At 36.9% G+C, this 18,244-nt stretch overlaps 1 protein-coding gene across 1 annotated transcript in view; it reads left to right on the forward strand.

Annotated features, from left to right (window-relative positions):
• The window catches only part of CORIN (corin, serine peptidase), a 228,382-nt gene that overhangs the window by 89,997 nt on the left and 120,141 nt on the right, over nucleotides 1–18,244 (forward strand). Inside the window, exon 4 of the mRNA XM_044681736.1 lies at nucleotides 7,055–7,233. Within this exon, the coding sequence (XP_044537671.1) occupies nucleotides 7,055–7,233 (179 nt within the window). The remainder of the gene's footprint in view (nucleotides 1–7,054; nucleotides 7,234–18,244) is intronic.

Raw genomic sequence — 18,244 nt, forward strand, 5'->3', positions numbered from 1 at the left:
CAAAATATAGTTCCTCAGTGTCACCAAAGTGCTCAAAAGCAAGTGAGGCCAGCCCATTATAGAAAACTCAATTCCGTGAAAAACAGGAACAAATGGTTCCGAGTCTCCCCTGTTGTTTGAAAGATGTGTTAGTTATTAATGCTTTCACACTATTTTGTGTACACTGCTCTAGGAATTAGTCTCTAAGCCAGGAACTTGTCTTAAGAGAACCATGTGAGACACATATTCTGTTTTTTCTTTAAAACCCAATTTTAAGATGGAATGTTTAATGGTATTTTAATGTGTACATTATATTCCCAGGGAAGATCATCCAGAAATTTAGAAAAACAGGTGGGTTTAGCAAATTTCTTTTCAAGATCATCAAATTTCTTTTTAAAAATGAGTTTTAGATACATAAGAATTATGGGAGTGCCAGAATTCAAACTTTCCAGAAAGAGGTATGTAGAAGCAACAATCATTGACTTATACTTCAGTTAATAAGGAGATAAAACCCGTTCTCCACCCTCCTCCCAGCTCTCTTTTAGATTGTGGATTCAAAAAGAGAATAGGAGAAATTGAAAATCAGGGCTTAGCTCACTGGAACAGATTCAGAATTGAGGCTAGGTTGAGTTGACATTGTGTCCCAAAATATTTTCATTAATTTACCCTTAATTGTTTTACTTCATTTTTGTTATTGTCTGAAATTCTATCAACTATTCATTTAAATGGATGGGCATCCTTTAAAGATTTTACTTTATTAAAATTTATTTTAACCTTTACTTTCTGCCCTCGTAATAACTCCAGGACAAAAGGTCAAGGTTAGGCAAGTGGGGTTAAGTGACTTGCCTAGGATCATATAGCTAGAAAGTGTCTGAGGCCAGATTTCTTTAAAAAATTAAAAAATCTCTGGGGAAGATTTAGGAGATATGGTTGTTCACTCTGTTTTTTCAAGAATGAGCTAGCAATGGAAACTCTTAAAACCTACAGTGATGTGGTTAAAGCAGAAATTAGGAAGCATGAAAAAATTAAGTTTTTTGTTTTTGTTTTTTGGTGGGGGGAAAGGGGACAGGGCAAGTCATTTTCTAGTATTTGGATATTTTCTACCCCGTTGTGCCTTCTAGGGACGTCTGGTAGCCGTAATTATCTAGTCCTTGGATTGGACATGATGGAAAAAGCATAACCTCTTTCCCTTCTGTTATTCTATTTCTTGTCCCCAGAGGGGTTCTTCAGTAAGCCACATCTTCATGTCAGTTCCGGTTCCTGGGCCATACCATGTAGCAGCCTTCAGAAGTTCTTTCTCTCCTTTGGTAAAATGAGTTCCTTGGAGAAGTAAGACCACAGAAGGGATCCCCAGCTGTGGATGGAAAATGGTCCAGACAACCTCTTATCTGTCTGCTGATCAATTCCCAGACTGCCCAGGAGCTGTGCTGCCTTTCTATCTGACTGGGAGGAGCAATATTTCTCTAGGAGACTGCATGCCCACCTACTCCTTAACCCTGATTTGAGCTGCTTGAGATCAGGATTCTCCTTTATGGAGAGGAGAAACAGAGGAAGGCTCCCCACTCTACCCACAGATGTCTATGCAATGGAACAAAAATCCCAGTTCCTTTTGCCTTGATGAAGTTCAAGTTTTGAATCTGGTTAATACACATGTCTCAGTTCTTGTTAAGGAAAATCTAATCCCCCCATTTATCAGAAATGAACTGGAAAAGGAAATAGTGGTAATTTGGATGATGTAATCTTCCTGCCGCCAAGAACTCAATTGAAATTATCTGTCTAATTGCTGAATAGCAGCTAGGTATTTATTTTACATAAGAAGTCTTTAGTGGTGAGAGCATGGATCAGTTTAAAACTAGTATCTTGGGACAGGAATGTTCCCTGTCCTTTGGCTAATCCCTGAAAATACCCAGCCCCACTGGCTATATACCTACATTCTAAATTAACCTAAATATTTACATGCATAGATAATTATATAGCAAATTTGGTCATAGCTTTATACCTCATCTGAAAGTTAAATTGCTTATGAATGTTCCAGAAAAACTTTCACATCATAAGAGATGTGTAATTTTCAAGATCAGCTCTCTGACAGCAAATTCTTTTCCTAGTGACCAAAAAGATTTCCATCTGTATGTAACAGCTATAATGGTTGTATCCAGGCATCCTACAATTGCCACATTCTCTTTAGGATTTTATCTAGTTATAATACCATTATATGAGTAGTATAATAAATTAGAAAGTACTGCTATATACCTAGAATGTGTAGAAATTAAAAAAGAAATGGTTTGAGTTAATATATAAACAAATGATCATGATGATTGATAAAGTTGTCTTCTTTTTAAGAATTAGAGAGGCAGCTGAGTGGCTCAATAGATTGAGAGCCAGGCCCTGAGATGGTAGGTCCCGAGTTCAAATGTGACCTCAGACACTTCCCAGTTCTGTGACCCTGGGCAAGTCACTTAACCCCCATTGCCTATCCCTTACTGTTCTTCTGTCTTAGAACCAAGACATAGTACTGATTCTAAGATGTGAAATAAAAATCCTTCCTACATGGATAGGAGATGATAACCACCGATCTAGGGAACTATCTAGGCCAGTAAAGCACAAACCCCTTGGCTTTAGAAACAAAGTTTAATTTTATAATAGGAGTAAAGGGAAATGATAGGTAATTTCCTAAAAGTATATATCTAATCTCCATCTACCCCCTTTCACCCCCATGGTGAATTAGTTCTCCTTGAGAATTCACTCAACCTACTCTAAACTCCTTATCTCTAATTAAAACCCCCAAACTCCTGCTATCTGATTATACACTAACCTAATTAATATGGATTATAAAAAAGGATAAATAGGAAGGACTCACAGATGTATCTGAACTCTTACCTAATGCTGGGAGTTCTTCTTAGGGATACCCAGAGTCCTAGATGACCAAACTCTGGGTTTTACCTTCACCATTGGACATCTGACAGATGGATCTCAGGCAGATGGTCTCTGTGCTTCAGTGAAAGCAGTATAGTCCTAGGCAGATTCTCAAACCCAGGAATCACTAATCTCTCCACGAGATTAGGATTTCCAAGGGGAAAATTGCCAGAGCAAAATATCTTCCTTTCCAGCTCCTTCCCAGCTCAGTCAAAGCCAGATTCAGAGTGACCTTTAATTTCCAGTAAAAACTCCCAAGATCCTTTTCTCCTTGTCAGAATCTTCTCCCAGGGCTTGAATCCAAATTCTCCTTCTTTCCTCTTAAAGCTAATCTATGAAATTTACTCTATCCCTTCCTTCCTACAGATGGAAGGTAAAGTTTTAAAGAAAAAACCACAACATTGACCTGGAAATTCAGAGATATGAATTCTGGTCCCAACTTTGTACTTCACTTGTTTTTTGGTTTTCGACAAGTCATCTAAACCTTCTGGACCTCGCTTCCCTCATTTGTGATCAACATTTATTAAGCATCTGCTATGTGCCAGCCTCAGTATTTACCTTTATGGCTCTTTCCAGCTTCAAGTTGTATCATTCTAAGATGCTCCCATTGATATACCATTAATGAAGCATGTTCTTTGATTCACCTCCTTATCCTCCACCCCGACCAGGCTGGAAGAATACATGGTCCCTTACTCCTCCACATCCATCCAATTCCCTTTGTGTCACCAACTAAGATAAAGGATGCAGTCCATGTCCATAAGGTCAAACTATCTACCTTGTCCTTATCTTATGAATCAAGTTGATTTAAAATTTCAACGAATATTTATTAATATGATATAATGGATAGATAGGTGGTCTTGAGGCCAGAGGAGACCTGGATTCAAGTCCTACTCTCATGTATTTGGTTGTGTTTGCCTAGAAAACTCGAAGCCTGTAAGTTGGTACCCAGTAATTCACACCGTCTACACAGTGAGTCTACACAGAGAGCTCTGAATTTAGAGATTAGAAGTTATCCACACTTAAGAGAATGACAGAGAACCTGGTTTTGCGTCAGCACTCCTGCTCGGTAGGGTGGATGTACATTACTGCCGGGGGAATGTGAGACAGCCCATAGTTTGATTCTTAACAGCTTGGATAGTGCCATGCCCTATTCAAAAAGCTCAGTGGCTCCAATCACACCTCTAGGAAACAGTTGGAAAAGGAAATGGTGGTATTTGGATGTTGTAATCTTTCTGCTGCCAAGAATTCAATTGAAATTATCTAATTTTTGACTAGCAGATAGGTATTTATTTTGTATTTTGTACCAACATCTCTGCTTGGTAGTTGGATAAATTAAAACTTGGATTTCACCTATCTTTCTCTACATCGTGCATCACTCCTTATCCCTAAACTTCAAGCTGTCCCTATCTACTGGGTCCTTCTGTATTGCCTACAAACACACCCCAGTCTCCCCACCACAAAATCCTTAAAAAAATCCACAATCAAAAACCTATACAAGGGGGCAGCTGGGTAGCTCAGTGGATTGAGAGTCAGGCCTAGAGATGGGAGATCCTGGGTTCAAATATGGCCTCAGACAGTTCCTACCTGTGTGACCCTGGGCAAGTCATTTAACCCCCATTGCCTAACCCTTACCACTCTTCTGCCTTAGAACTGGTTCTAAGAGAGAAGGTAAGGGTTAAAAAAAACCCCAAAACTTATACTAGATGCCATCATTCCCTGAAGCCATCTCCTCAACTTTTTAAAATTTTCTTTGACAAACTCCTAAGAAACACAATAAAACAAAAACAATCTGTTTAATTCATTGCTTTCATTAACCCCTTGGAATCTGGATTCCAATCTTATAATACATGTGAAACTACTTTCTGCTGTGTTATCAGTGACCTATAATAATCTTTTATTAGTTCTTTCTGATCTTAGGCAATATTAGACACTGCCCACTCTCTCCTGCATACTCTTTGATTTTTCCCCAACTCTTCTAATTCTTCTCCTGTTTGACCATTTAGTGTTCTGGCATACATATCTTCTTGCCTTCTAATTTGAAAATTAATCCTGGGCTTCCCCTTCCTTTTCTGAACTGTTATCTCCCTCTTGATAGTCTATCTATCTTTCTATGTATTCTCTCACTTGGTGGTCTTCTCAACACCCAAAGCTCAGTTGAGTTATCATTTCTTGGCAGATGACTCTTTTTTCTAAGTACCTAGCTCCAATCTCTCACTCGAATTCTAGCTTTTTTTTAATATTTCAAACTGGATATCTCATAGGCATTTCAAACTCAAGATGTCCAAAATAGAACTCATGCTTTCCCCTGCCTCCAGGACATCTACCAAAAATAACCTTCTCTATTTTTGTTGAAGGAACCTCTGTCTTTCCAGTTTCCCATGTTTGCAACTTTGATGTTACCCTGAAATACTCATTCTTCCTCTATTTAAAAATCTTTAAATATCCAAATCAGGTGCCAAATCTTGCTCTTTCTACTTCCATAGTATCTCTTGCCCTTTTTACAACTCCATAGATACTTTATTGGGTTCACACCATTATCATCTCCTATTTGGACTATTCCAATAGTCTCCCCATTGGACTCTCTGACTCAAGCCTCTTCCCTTTCCAGTCCATCTTTCACAATGTTGCCAAAGCGATTCCTCTAAAACACAGGTCTGACAAAGTCATTCCTCAAATTCCAGTGGTTCTCCTGTGTCGCTAGCCTACAGATGAACTCTTCTGTTGGGACCTTTAAAGTCCTTCACAACCCGGTCTCAACTTACTTTTCTGGCTTCAATGCATGTTATTTTTTTTTTCTACTTCCCAAGGTGTTGTGAGGATTAAACAGGATATTTGTAAAGTACTTTGCACAGCGTCTGGCACACAATAGACATTTCATAAATGCTTATTTCTTTTCCTTCTTGCATTTCCATTGTTCTGTGGTCTACTGAAACTGGCCTTCTTGGTATTCCTCACACAGGATACTCCATCTCTTCAGACAATCTTTATCTTCTTGCTTTTTGCCCTGGCCATAATCTATGACTAGAATATATTTCATCTGCTCTTCTGCCTCAGTGAATCTCTTACTTCCTTTCAACTCAAGCACCATCCTTTTGTAAAATCTTTCCTAATCTCCCAAGTGCTAGTTTTCTTCTTGAAATTATTGTGTCTTTGTTTTGACTTGTTTTTTTCCCTTCTTTCTCTGTGTATGTGTTATCTCCCGATAGAATATAGCTGCTTTACTGCAGAGAAAGTTTCATTTCTATCTTTGCATCCCCAGTGTCTACCCCAATGCTCAGCATATCATATACTTAATAAATGCTTTTTTGATTGAGATTGATTGGTGGTAAATTCTTTGTTCCAACAAGTGCTAAGCAAAAACTGGATGGCTAATTCTCAGTGATTTTTAAAAATTCTAATAGCTTTAATTACAGTACTTGTTTGTTGAAATGAAAACTGAAAACAAGTATACAAAAAAGTTGATTACTAATTGTGTAGTGAAAGCAGTAAGAGTTTCCACAACACCAAACAAACCAGTTCTGAGTTTTTCCAAAGATAAAGTTTAACAGCTTTAGCTTCTTCACTGTTTATCAAAATACAAAAGAAAAAAAGAAGTAAAGATCTTTTTTTTTTCAGATGGCAAATCTGACCCTTGTTGTAGAGGGGGGTAGTAAAGGACATTTCACATATATACACAGATGGAGGATTGTTCCAAAATGGGATCGAATACTTCTAGAATGGAATGACTCCCCAAGCTCTCATGATCAATTAATTTTCTTTCAAATTCTAGACACCATAAATACCTGGTGTTCTTGATAGTGTCTTTGAAATATCTCTAACCAAGCTTTGGGGTCTCAGTGATTTTTTTTGAGGGAATTCACTTAGATGGTTTAACTAGGCAACTTCTGAGCTCCTTCCCAACTCAAAGATTCTGTGAACTTAATGATTCTTCCTAATAGCAATATTGTGAATAGCCTTATTTATTACTGTGAATTTTCCTTTTACCATTTTAAAGTTATTTCACATGGAGATTATAAAAGAATTATGAGCTTATTTAAGACAGGATATTTAAAAAGTCATGAATTAAGGTATCTGGTGTGATCTTGTATTTATTTTTGTTAAAAATGTATTAAAATGTATTTTGGAAAAATATTAAATTTCAAAAATATTTCTTTTATTCTAGTCATGGACTCCTGCCCTGTAGGTCTTTTTGTGAAATTGCAAAAGAAGGCTGTGAACCAGTTCTGGGGATGGTGAACTCTTCCTGGCCTGAGTTCCTCAAGTGCTCCCAGTTTAGAAACCACAGCGAAAGTGACATCAGGAGGGTCTGCTTCTCCCCACAGCAGGAAAGAGGAAAACAATGTAGGTTTCTATGTTTTATTTCTCTTCAACCTAAAATGTTCAGGCGAATTCTGTCACAGAATGTTATCTTCTCCAAAGCATGGGGTGGAATCAGAGGGATGCCAGATGTTAGCTGGGAAAGTTAACTTCAGAGATGGCCATCCATTGCCTGCCCCTTCTATTGCCTTTTTCTTCCCCTCTCCCCACTCATTAAACTTTTGATTTTTGTTTTTGAATCCCATATCATTTAGAAAACTTAGCTTGCTGATACAGGGCTTAAAGTACATGTGATGAACAAGAAAACAGATGAAAATTAGGATTAAACTATCTGTAAACTTTAATGATTTCTTTGAGAATTCTCCAGAAGTTACTGTTTAAGCAAGAGAGTCTTCCAAATCAAAATTCCAGGTTTAAAGTATACAGAGCTTTCCTGAACTCCTTTGGGCAAAATTCCAATGCATATTTGTGATTTGTTTTTCAGCCTTTCTGGGAATGATAATTAATTTCTGTTAAGATAATGCCCTGGATCTGGGTCTGATGGATGGTTCCAGATGTACTATTTCTTTAGAATTTAAAGGATATATTTTTGATTCTTGTTTGATGGGCATAGTGCTAATTATCACATAAACTTGTCATCTTAATTTAGTTTATTTGGCAAGGACTGATATCCTACTAAGTATGGTAGGGTTTTTTTTTTTTGAGGGTGGGGAGGGCAGACACTAGGGCTTAGCCTAAAGACTTGGGTTCAAATCCTGACTGGCAATCCTAAGAATATGGTCTTAGATAGTTACTCTCCTTCTCTTTGAGATTCACTTCCCTTATCTGTAAAATGAAGGTAATAAAATATGTTACATTTATTTTATAGGTTTGTGGTGCTTTGCGAATGAAGAATTACATAAATATGAACTCTTATTTACTATTTGCACTTTGACCTCAAAGGACAGTGTAATTTCTAGTTTACGTACATATACATTTAGTGTGATTATTTGCTAAATATTAGGTAGTGTGCTGATTGGGTCAGTTTTTGTAGTACATGAGAACCTTATTTTAAAAGAATATATAAATATAAATTAATCTATGAGAAACCAGTAGGTGTTTTGGGCAACTGCCACTCACAGATTAAACTCACAAAGAAGGATAGAGTATCAGAGCCTGAGTAAATCTGATGATCCTTTCACTAAAGGAAGGACAGTTGGAATTACTGGTCTCTGTCACAAACCAGGGAATAACACAGAGTTTAACTACTCATACACTTTGAGATGAGAGGAAACAAACAGGAAGGAAAACAAAATAGTTTAATGTATAAAATGGTTAAGGAGAGTGGGAGAGGTACTTCTAATTAGGATTAGCTAACTGACAAGAAATGGAGTCCTAAGAAGAGTTTCTCTGTCAATGCAACTTGTCAGACTGACAACCTTGACTGGAGGCTAGAGGGAGAGAGCTGGGTGTTGGGATTCTCACAATTGGTCCAAGTTGCTTCTTCTTTGATGGCTTCAGGATAACAGGAACCAACTCCTTGGTCAGCCAATAATCCAAGAGATACCAGATAGGGAAAAATGCCTGCAAACTGTCCACCAGAAAGCAGATACTATCCACTACCAAGGGTTGTCTTGAGAGATGTTGTTTTCAAGCTTATCCAGTCCCAAAGATCCCAAGCTCATGGAGTCATTGCTGGCTGGACTTCTGCTCCAAACCCCTCTCACACCAGCAATGACAGTTTCACTCCTCCCCCAGTTTCATTCCAATATAGAATGCTCAAAGCTGACAGCCAAGCTCCTATAAATTTCCGTTCTATTCCCTAAATTACTTCATTACACTTACTATCTTTTTGAATTTGGGAACCATGCCCTGAAATTACTAACATTACTAACTGGGGTAGTTAGTATGTGTAAATCAATGGACGTATAAGAAATGAAAGATATATACATACAAAGTAAAATAGATAAGCTGTTGTCTGGTGAATTCAATGTAGGTAGAATCTTAGTACTTTACAGGTTTTTCTTTCCCTCATTTATTAAAAAAATTATCCAGATAACATGTAAGTCTATCTTCTCCAGTTTTCAAACTGTAGGTCAATACTATTTATTATCTACCATATACATAGCTCTATCCTATGCTCTATTAGAGATTTATACACAAAATGGGAAGAGGTGGAAGAGACCACAGAGATCATCTAATTTAAGTCTTTAATTTTCCAAATGAGGAAACTGAGGACCAAAGACTTAAGCAAAAGTCCATGGTTGTATATGCTGAAAATTAATCAGGCTTAGAATCCAAGGGTCCTGACTCAGTCATCTTTTCACTATGTCACACTAAAGCAATACCTCGTATTTATGCAGTATTTAAAAATTTACAAAGTATTTTATTCATAGTAACTCCATGTCCTCTGAAGTTAGGAAGTTAAATATAAAATAAGGGATTAAAATTTAATTTAGGAAGTATGCAGGGAAGAAAAATGTAAGAGCCATGTAAATATGAAAACTAGGATGAGGGATTTATTAGTATTTTGTGAAACCATCAGCAAACAGATTTAATTAAGATGAGTTTTGAGTCAGAGTTGGAAGGAGATTAATTATTAGTAGAAATAAAGAGGGAAGATGTTGCTATAACGGTTCAGTAATGTAAGCTGACACGGGAAATCAATATAATTAAAGAACTGAATGAAACCATTTACTTGATGATCAACCTTGAAAGTGGACTTTCTTCTCCATCTCTTACTGTCCATAGGTGGAATAATTTACTATAGGAAAATAATAACGATGATAATAATTTAATCCACTTCTGGGTGCTTTTGACTACTTGTTTGTTCAATAATAAAGAGTATGGGCAAGTCAGCCTCAGTCTCTCTCAATGATTGTGTACCTCACCTAACATCTGGTAGAAAACAACAAAAACAAACAAAAAAACAAATTCCCTGACTCTTAGAGAGCTGACATCTCTATTCTCCTATTTATGGTATTGTTACCTCATTAGGATTGTGATCTATGGTGATCATATCATCTTTCCAGTTAATCTTTTATAGTTTGACTCCTTTCCCACCATTCTCTTGTGCTTAATTTAGTAAATCCCAAACATGTGGGATTAGCATAATGGAACTGTCAACAAAGCTTGACTTGAATATATATAGTGTTTTACTTGTTACCATTGAATCAAAAGGAATAAAATAAATGTATCTTTAAAAAGTTCCCAAATATCATGTAATTTATATGCTCACAGCTTCTCCTCAACTGAAATAGCTCCCAAATTACTGGCATGTCCCAAACTACACACAGTTCATATGCTTAGATTCAAAAGCCCTCAGAAACAGCAAGTATCTTTAATGTTATAGTTATTATTTCTAATAACTTTTTCTGCTTTTACCTAAGCATTCTCTATCTGCTTTTCCATTCATAATCTCCTGAAGGGTCAGAGTCAACTCAATTAGGGAACCTGGGAATTGGGGCTCTCTGGATATTGCAGCTTTCCCCAACCAATCACAATTCTTTCACTTGGCAGCAACCTGTGACCCTGTTGTCTGACTGCTTCTTGATATAACTGGTCCTTTGATTGGCCTCTATGGTGCTCTCATTAATTCTGACCGCTTATTCATTTCTGAATGGACTGGTGGAATGGAGTCAAGGGCAGGCCAGGTAAAGGGAGACACTTTTTTCAGGGGCCATTTCCACTCTCCCTTGCTTCATGCTGACACATATCTCATGCAAATTCCAGGGTTAGTTTAGAAATTGAACTAGAACCCAAGTTTTTAAACTGCTTATTCCATCCTCTTTCCACCATCGTCAGGAAAGCTTGGGTCAAGCCAATATTGGATCAGTAATATTATACTGCTACTCTATGTTTGTCTCCAGAGAACCTGAACCACTTTACTAACTGAATTCAGACAAAAGCTATAATGTGGAACAGCTGTTATTGCCAATGCAGAAGTCAGAAAACTCAACTAAAATTTCACCTAGTATTATTTGTGCCAGTCATAGCTCAGAGATTTATTTATATTATGGAAAGGCTCTTAGCTATCATTTCTGTTCTGTATTGACATTAGGGACCGCAAAGGAAATCTGATGATCTGACCATAATGTTGTGGGAATTCTGTTTCAAAGATTTTAAAGTAAATATTTGTATGCATTTTCACATAGTTGAGTTGTGAGAATTCAGGGGACTGAAGGTCAAGTTTCATCAATCATTCTGGACTATATAACTAACCTTGACCTCTTTCTCATCTGCATTCACACAAGGGAAGAAGTAGCATTTAAATTGTATTTCTATAGGTCTGAGGGACAGCTCCCCAGCCATGAAGGAACTTTAGTTATTTTTCTCCCCTTTCTTCCCTTCCCTTCTCTCTTATTCTGTTTGTTTTGTCTAGAGCTGGATCCTGGTAGCAACCATTTAAGAAACTCTTAATGCAGTAACAATTTCATTTTTTTGTAAGACAAATACTCTGAATTCCACCCCCACAAAAAAATTGGTGGTTGCTTTACTACAGGAGAAGTACAAAAATATTTCTCTAAAGTACTATCATTAGATCCAAAATTAAATAATTATAGATAGCTTTCTGGAGGAATCAGCTAGTGGTACCTGGTCTGCAAACTTTATACTTCAGTGGCCAGACTTGTGAAAATAATTTGTCCCTTAATGTAAAATCCTACAACAATTACAGTTGTGTTTTATAGCACCTCTTCCTATTTTTATCTATGTCCTTACATCGCCTCTACTTTCAGTCACTGACTTAATAGTGGAGTTGTTGTAGGCATAGCAATTTTTCTGGGGCTACTTCTCCAGTTTGCAATCACAATCAATGCCCAGATCTCTAGAGAGAGGCTGACTACTTTGCCCCTCCAGGGTTCTAGGGGTAACCCTGAGGGCCTGGGTTCTCTGATAGTATCTCTCAAGAGCTCTATTTGTATGATTCCCATTGATGATCAGCTGGTTTTAATTAGATTTTTAGAAAGAGTATTTCCTAAGCAGTTAAAGCAAGGACACTAGTTAAAGAAACAACTTTCTCAAACTTAAGATGTGTTTTCCTCTTGCACATTCAATATTCCTGGAAAGAATAGGATCAGACTTGTATTGAATGTAATGCACATAGAATCAAAGGGCAAACACAACTCCTGGCGATTGAAAGTTTTCTTCCTTCATGGAGACCTCATGCAGTTTCCCTTAGGAGTAGCTCTCTGCAGGGTTTAGAGGATCAATGCATTTATACAGTTTCTTCTTTGGTGTATCTAGTTGTCCTTGATGTGTCTCTCTCAGCTCTTGATGTAGACTTTGCTAAAAGCCACTGCTGCCAAGGGACACTACTACTGATGTTGATGGATTATCTGGTCCTTATTTTTCCTAAGTTCACAATAATCATCACATGGTCAAGTGGAGGCTTGAATAGGGGTGAGAAAAACCCCTCCTGTCCTCCCTCCCCAAGATAATTCCCTCTCAGATACCTTTCACTGTTGAATACTACCACCAACTAATTTGCTTACTGCTGGAATGGATGCTTTTGAACTGGCTTATACAAAGTCCTGAGATGTCTCTGATTCTTTCAGTCCATCATAAGATATTTCCTGTATGGCATAGTTGGTTTTCATCCAATGATCCAAAGCTCCTGTGATTCTTCCATATTGATAGAGGACTTATTTATACTTATTTTCCTTTGGATTGGTTGGTTGATGCAATTCAGAAAACTGTTTCTTCTTCATTTAATTGGAAATGGGAATGGCTTTACTTAGGGAAAAAGTATTTTTAAAGTTTTTATTGATACCTATTTTTAAAAATCAACATTCTCCAATATCCACTCTATTGTCCCACAAAAATGTATTAGGCAAACTAACTCAACATGTGTGTGATAGCCTACGGATATGCCATAATTTGCACCTGTAAATCACTGCTTCTTTGCTGAAATTAGAAGATGATGCATTTCATCATCTTTCCTGTGGAAAAAATTGGTCATTACTATTAAACTAAGTTCAACTACTTTTTAGCATTGTTTTCATTTGTAGTATTATTTGTTGTTGGTCAGTCATTTTAGTTATGTCTGACTTTTCATGACCCCATTCGAGGTTTTCTTGGCAAAGATACTGGGATAGTGTGTGGTTTCCTTCTTCAGCTCATTTTACAGAAGAGAAAAGTGAGGCAAACAGTTAAATGACTTGCCCAAAGTCACATATAAGTGTTTGAGGATGGATTTGAACTCAAGAAGATGAATTTTCTTGACTTTAGGCCCACCAGTGCTCTATCTACTGCACTTCCTAGCTTCCCTTATGCCATCTAGCTTCCCTTGTAGTAGTATAGCCATTGTTTAGATCAGTGGTTCCCAAACTTTTTTGGCCTACCGCCCCCTTTCCAGAAAAAAATATTACTTAGCCCCCTGGAAATTAATTTTTTAAAAAATTTAATAGCAATTAATAGGAAAGATAAATGCACCTGTGACCATCACTGCCCTCCTGGATCCCTGCAGCACCCACCAGGGGGCGGTGGTGCCCACTTTGGGAATCACTGGTTTAGATCATGTTCCTGGTTCTACTTTTTTTATTCTGCACCTATCTTCCGAGGTTTCTCAGAATTATTCATAGTGAAGAGTTAGGTCTTTAATGGAACATATCTTTGATACTCAGATTTTACTTGGGTTGAGATGAACATTTAATTCTATTTTTTGAATGATTAAAATAGATGATAGTGCTTGAATTTCATGCTTTTAAAAATCTGTCCAGCAACTAATTCTGGTCCATAAATTAGAATGAATTTTTATCTTCTCTAGTCCTACTATTTTATGTTAAATCATTAGTTTTATTCTGAATTTGCTATGCCACAAACTCAGCAAAGAAGTAGAGAGTCATAATGAACTAATGGCAAACAAAATTAGTTTCTAGTTGAGAAGGAATACTATCTGTTTCCTCATCATTAAATCATTCTTATTTACAGAGCATCTGGGATTGGTATCCCCTTGCCAAATAGGACTTGACGTGGCAGCATGTTATTTTCCTGAATTTGAAACAGAGAGAATCCTTTTCTTCCTACAACTCAATATTTGGACAACTAAAAAAAATTAGCTCAGTTGCCTGACTAAACAATCATGCTAGTGAGGCCAGTACTACAAGTTGATCCCTTTGTTGTCCAGTGCCATGGTCATTGATAGCAATTGCAGCTTCTGCGCCTTTTACCAGTGAGCACCTTTGGTTTTGATTATAATATTTCTATGAAAGAATTTTTTCTTGATTTTAATAGAAACAATTGTTCAGTACTTTACACAAAGCAAGATTTTAATATTCAAAGGCATCTCTATGTATGCCATTGCTTGGTTCACAGAAGAAATTAATTTTTTTTCCTGAACTTTAAAAATTAACCAAAGCAGGGGTAGCTAGGTGGATCAGTGGATTGAGAGCCAGGCCCTGGGTTCAAATCTGACCTCAGACACTTCCTATCTATGTGACTCTGGGCACATCACTTAACTCTATTTGACTAGCTTTCGTCCATCTGTCTTAGAGTTGTTACTAGAACAGAGGTAAGTGTTTACTACTAATAAAAAAAGAATGTTTCATCCAACAAGTATTGACTGTGTATGTGGAGAGGTGGAAAAACCATCATACTGCAAATCCAAAGATCTGGACCAAGTTCTGCCTCCATGAAACTTACTACCTGTGTGACTTTGGGTCAAGCACTTAATCTTTCTGGCCCTCAGTTTTCCTATCTGTAAAGAGAGAGTAATTATTTACATAAACTGGCTCCATCTTAGCTTTCCATTAGTATTTCATAGCAGAGGAGTCTTGGAACCAGCTCAAACCTGCCACCAAGATTCAGTTCACTTCTTATCATTCACACTTTGGAAATTAGCAAATGCCACCAATAAAGATTTCATTTATTGATTATTGATTATCTAGACTTAGGAAAGTGTCAGTGATGCAGATTAAATTTAAAAGAGTGTTGTGGATATATTTTTTTTCTTTGGTGATTATTAAACACTTACCAGCACATTCTTGGTTCTGGTCAAATTGAATTACTGTTCCCAAGGTGTGACTCGTCTTTCATTCATCCATTTAGCTGTATTGATGTTAACTGTCCCTCATGTCTGGTATGCCCTCTTCTCCTCATTTCTCTGATAAAACTTTTTTTCTCCATCAAGACATAACTTTGGTGCCCCCATCAAGATTTTCTAATTTTGCTAAGCAAAATTAATATTTTTCTTCTCAAATTTAATTATAATGCTATATCTTAATCTTTGCCTTTTTTATCATCATATTCCATGTCAAATTATACTTTTGTAAGTACCAAAGTCTCCTGACTAGAGTATAAACTCTTTGAGGACACAGACAGTGTCATTTTCATTTTTTCTTCCCCGGTTTTGAGTAAAGTGACTCTTACATAATTGCTGCTTAAAAAGTGTTTGTTGTATTGCACTGTTGAACTACTCTGACAGTTCACCCATTTGGCTCAAATCATAATCTTTAACAACAGATTAAAAAAATTTTTTTTATCTTCCATCCATGAATTGGTTCAAGGCAGAAGAGTAGGCAATGGGGGTCAAGTGACTTACCCATGTGTCAGAGGCCTGATTCAAAGCCAGGATGTCTGGCTCTCTGTCCCCTGAGTCACCTAACTTCCCCCAACAGATTTTTAAAAATCAGACTTGTTTCTCTAGTGTAGACTGTTAGACTAATCTCATTGGTGGTGTTGTGTATTTCCTGAGGAGATTTTGTGAGTGTTTCAGAGTTCAATGTAATTAGTGCAATGTCATTTATAATTAGGAATAACTGAAGGACCTCTCCATCAAAGAGAATTTTTAATTTAGTTTGGATTTTGTGTGGAACATCTTCTGTGACTTGGATAAATGCTGTAGACATCCTAAATGATGCAAATGCTTGTAAATGAAGCAAAGTCATTTCAATAGTCACAGCTCTCATATATTATCATACAATTTTAATATGAACTAGAGAGATAATTTGAGGGTAGACTTCAAAACTTCATTTTGTTTTACTAAGTCAAATGCTTTTAAAAAAATTTTAAAACCCCTACCTTCTGTTTTAGAATTGATTCTAAGCATGAGGCAGAAGTTTGTTAAGGTTAGGCCAGTGATGGGCAAACTTTTTAAAGAGGGGGCCAAAGGAAAGGAAATGCTCATCTGTCAATCTGTTTCTAAGGCAACTCTTTTGAAGTTTCATTTTATTGTATCCTACTCATTGTATTTGTCAGATTAGGAATAATGTCATGCAGTGGGCCTCATCTGGCCCTTGGGCCGTATTTTACCCATCACTGGTATGGCTATCGGACACTGGTTAGGGATGGCAGTGTGGTTACTGGACCAGGTAGGGGAGGAAGTATATTCCCACTACATTGGTAACCTGTCTACTCCATGCTAGTTCCAGTTCTAGCTAGATCTCATACTAACTTCTCTTCAGGCTCATTTTCTCTTGAACTATTTCCCCATGATGCTCAAATATGATACTTCTCATTGTATTTTGTCAACCTCTTCTGAATTATTTTACCCAAACGTTTGTGTTCTAAATTGGTGGTTTTGAGTTTTTTTAAAATAACTATTTGGCAAGGAAATGAAATGTTTTCAGGAAACATTTGAGGAAGTTTCTGGGCTCTTTCATCAAAACTCTTAGTGTCTTTAATATTCAATAAAATGGTGTAAGAAATAATGATAGTATCTTTACTTATTTTTTTTAACCCTTAACTTCTGTGTATTGGCTCCTTGGTGGAAGAGTGGTAAGGGTGGGCAATGGGGGTCAAGTGACTTGCCCAGGGTCATACAGCTGGGAAGTGTACTTATTTTTGTTTTTAATTCAGTTTTATTTTCAGCTCCATATTCTCTCCTCATCTCTTACTTTCAATTCTCCATTGAGAAGCACAGGAAGCCATTGTAAAAATACATAGTTGAGGAAAACAAAATCCTGAACGAGCCATTCTTTAATTATTTTTACAGCATTTTTTTATGAGTTAAAGCAAAATTATAAAGGTCATTTTAGAATTATAATTACATACAATTTTTCTTATCTTTATCTTTTATTTTGGTAAATTAACTTTAATTTCATTTTGACTCCATTAAGATCATACATAACAAAATGAGTCCTATATCTGGAACCACCAGTCCTTTCGTGTTTATGCAGATATTACTACTTAATTTTTTTGTGGTGTAAAATTGCTCATCATTTCCTTGTAGAAGAGCATTGTTTCCTTGATGAAATTCAAATATGCCATATCCAGAGAAATCCATCATTCTGGTAAAGGAAATGAGAATTGTCAGATGTTACCTCTTCTCTGTCCTGTCTCTTTAGTGATCATTTCATTTTCTAAATGTTCACAAACCATTCCTTCAGTAACTTATTCTAGAATTTTATCAGGAACTTAAGTCATGAGGAGGGAGACTTCATCCTCTTCCATTTTTGAAAAACAGGACATTTGCCCATTTCTCATTTTATATAGTACCTGTCCTCTTTTCCATTATTTTTCTTTTTATTTGTGGAAGACATTTTAATTACTTACAGCAAGAAATATAATGAGGAAAATCTTTGTCCCATCTGCACCCACCCTTATTCATAGGGGCACGCTGCCCCATACCCACACCATTGATGGGGAAGGGAACTTATATAGGGAACCTGTGTAGTAGCCAGGGAAATGCATAATACTAGGGTTAAGCTGCAGTTTAATCCCTTCTCTGTCCCAATGATATTATTTGTTGATCTGAAATTATCTACCAGACCACTTTCTCTGCCAATCTGTGAGCCTATGTTGTTGAGTTGTGAGCATCCCATGTAATTTCTTGGGTTATTTTCTCCACTGCATTGCATATTATGGGTCTCTCTTGCTGAATCTCCAAATAACTACTGATTCTCCAATGAATGGCAACTGACATGTAGGCCCTTCCCCTGAGGGAAGTAGTCATGGCTCTTTCTGTGCATACCAAAAATAGCCATTTCACTTCAGAGTAAGTCATGCCACCCAGGCATCAGAAACCCATAGGCAAAATTTGTCTTGGATACTCCAATAACTTCCTTCCTTCCTTCCTTCCTTCCTTCCTTCCTTCCTTCCTTCCTTCCTTCCTTCCTTC

The sequence above is a fragment of the Gracilinanus agilis genome, chromosome 6, assembly GCF_016433145.1.
Source record: "Gracilinanus agilis isolate LMUSP501 chromosome 6, AgileGrace, whole genome shotgun sequence".
Lineage (NCBI taxonomy): Eukaryota > Metazoa > Chordata > Mammalia > Didelphimorphia > Didelphidae > Gracilinanus > Gracilinanus agilis.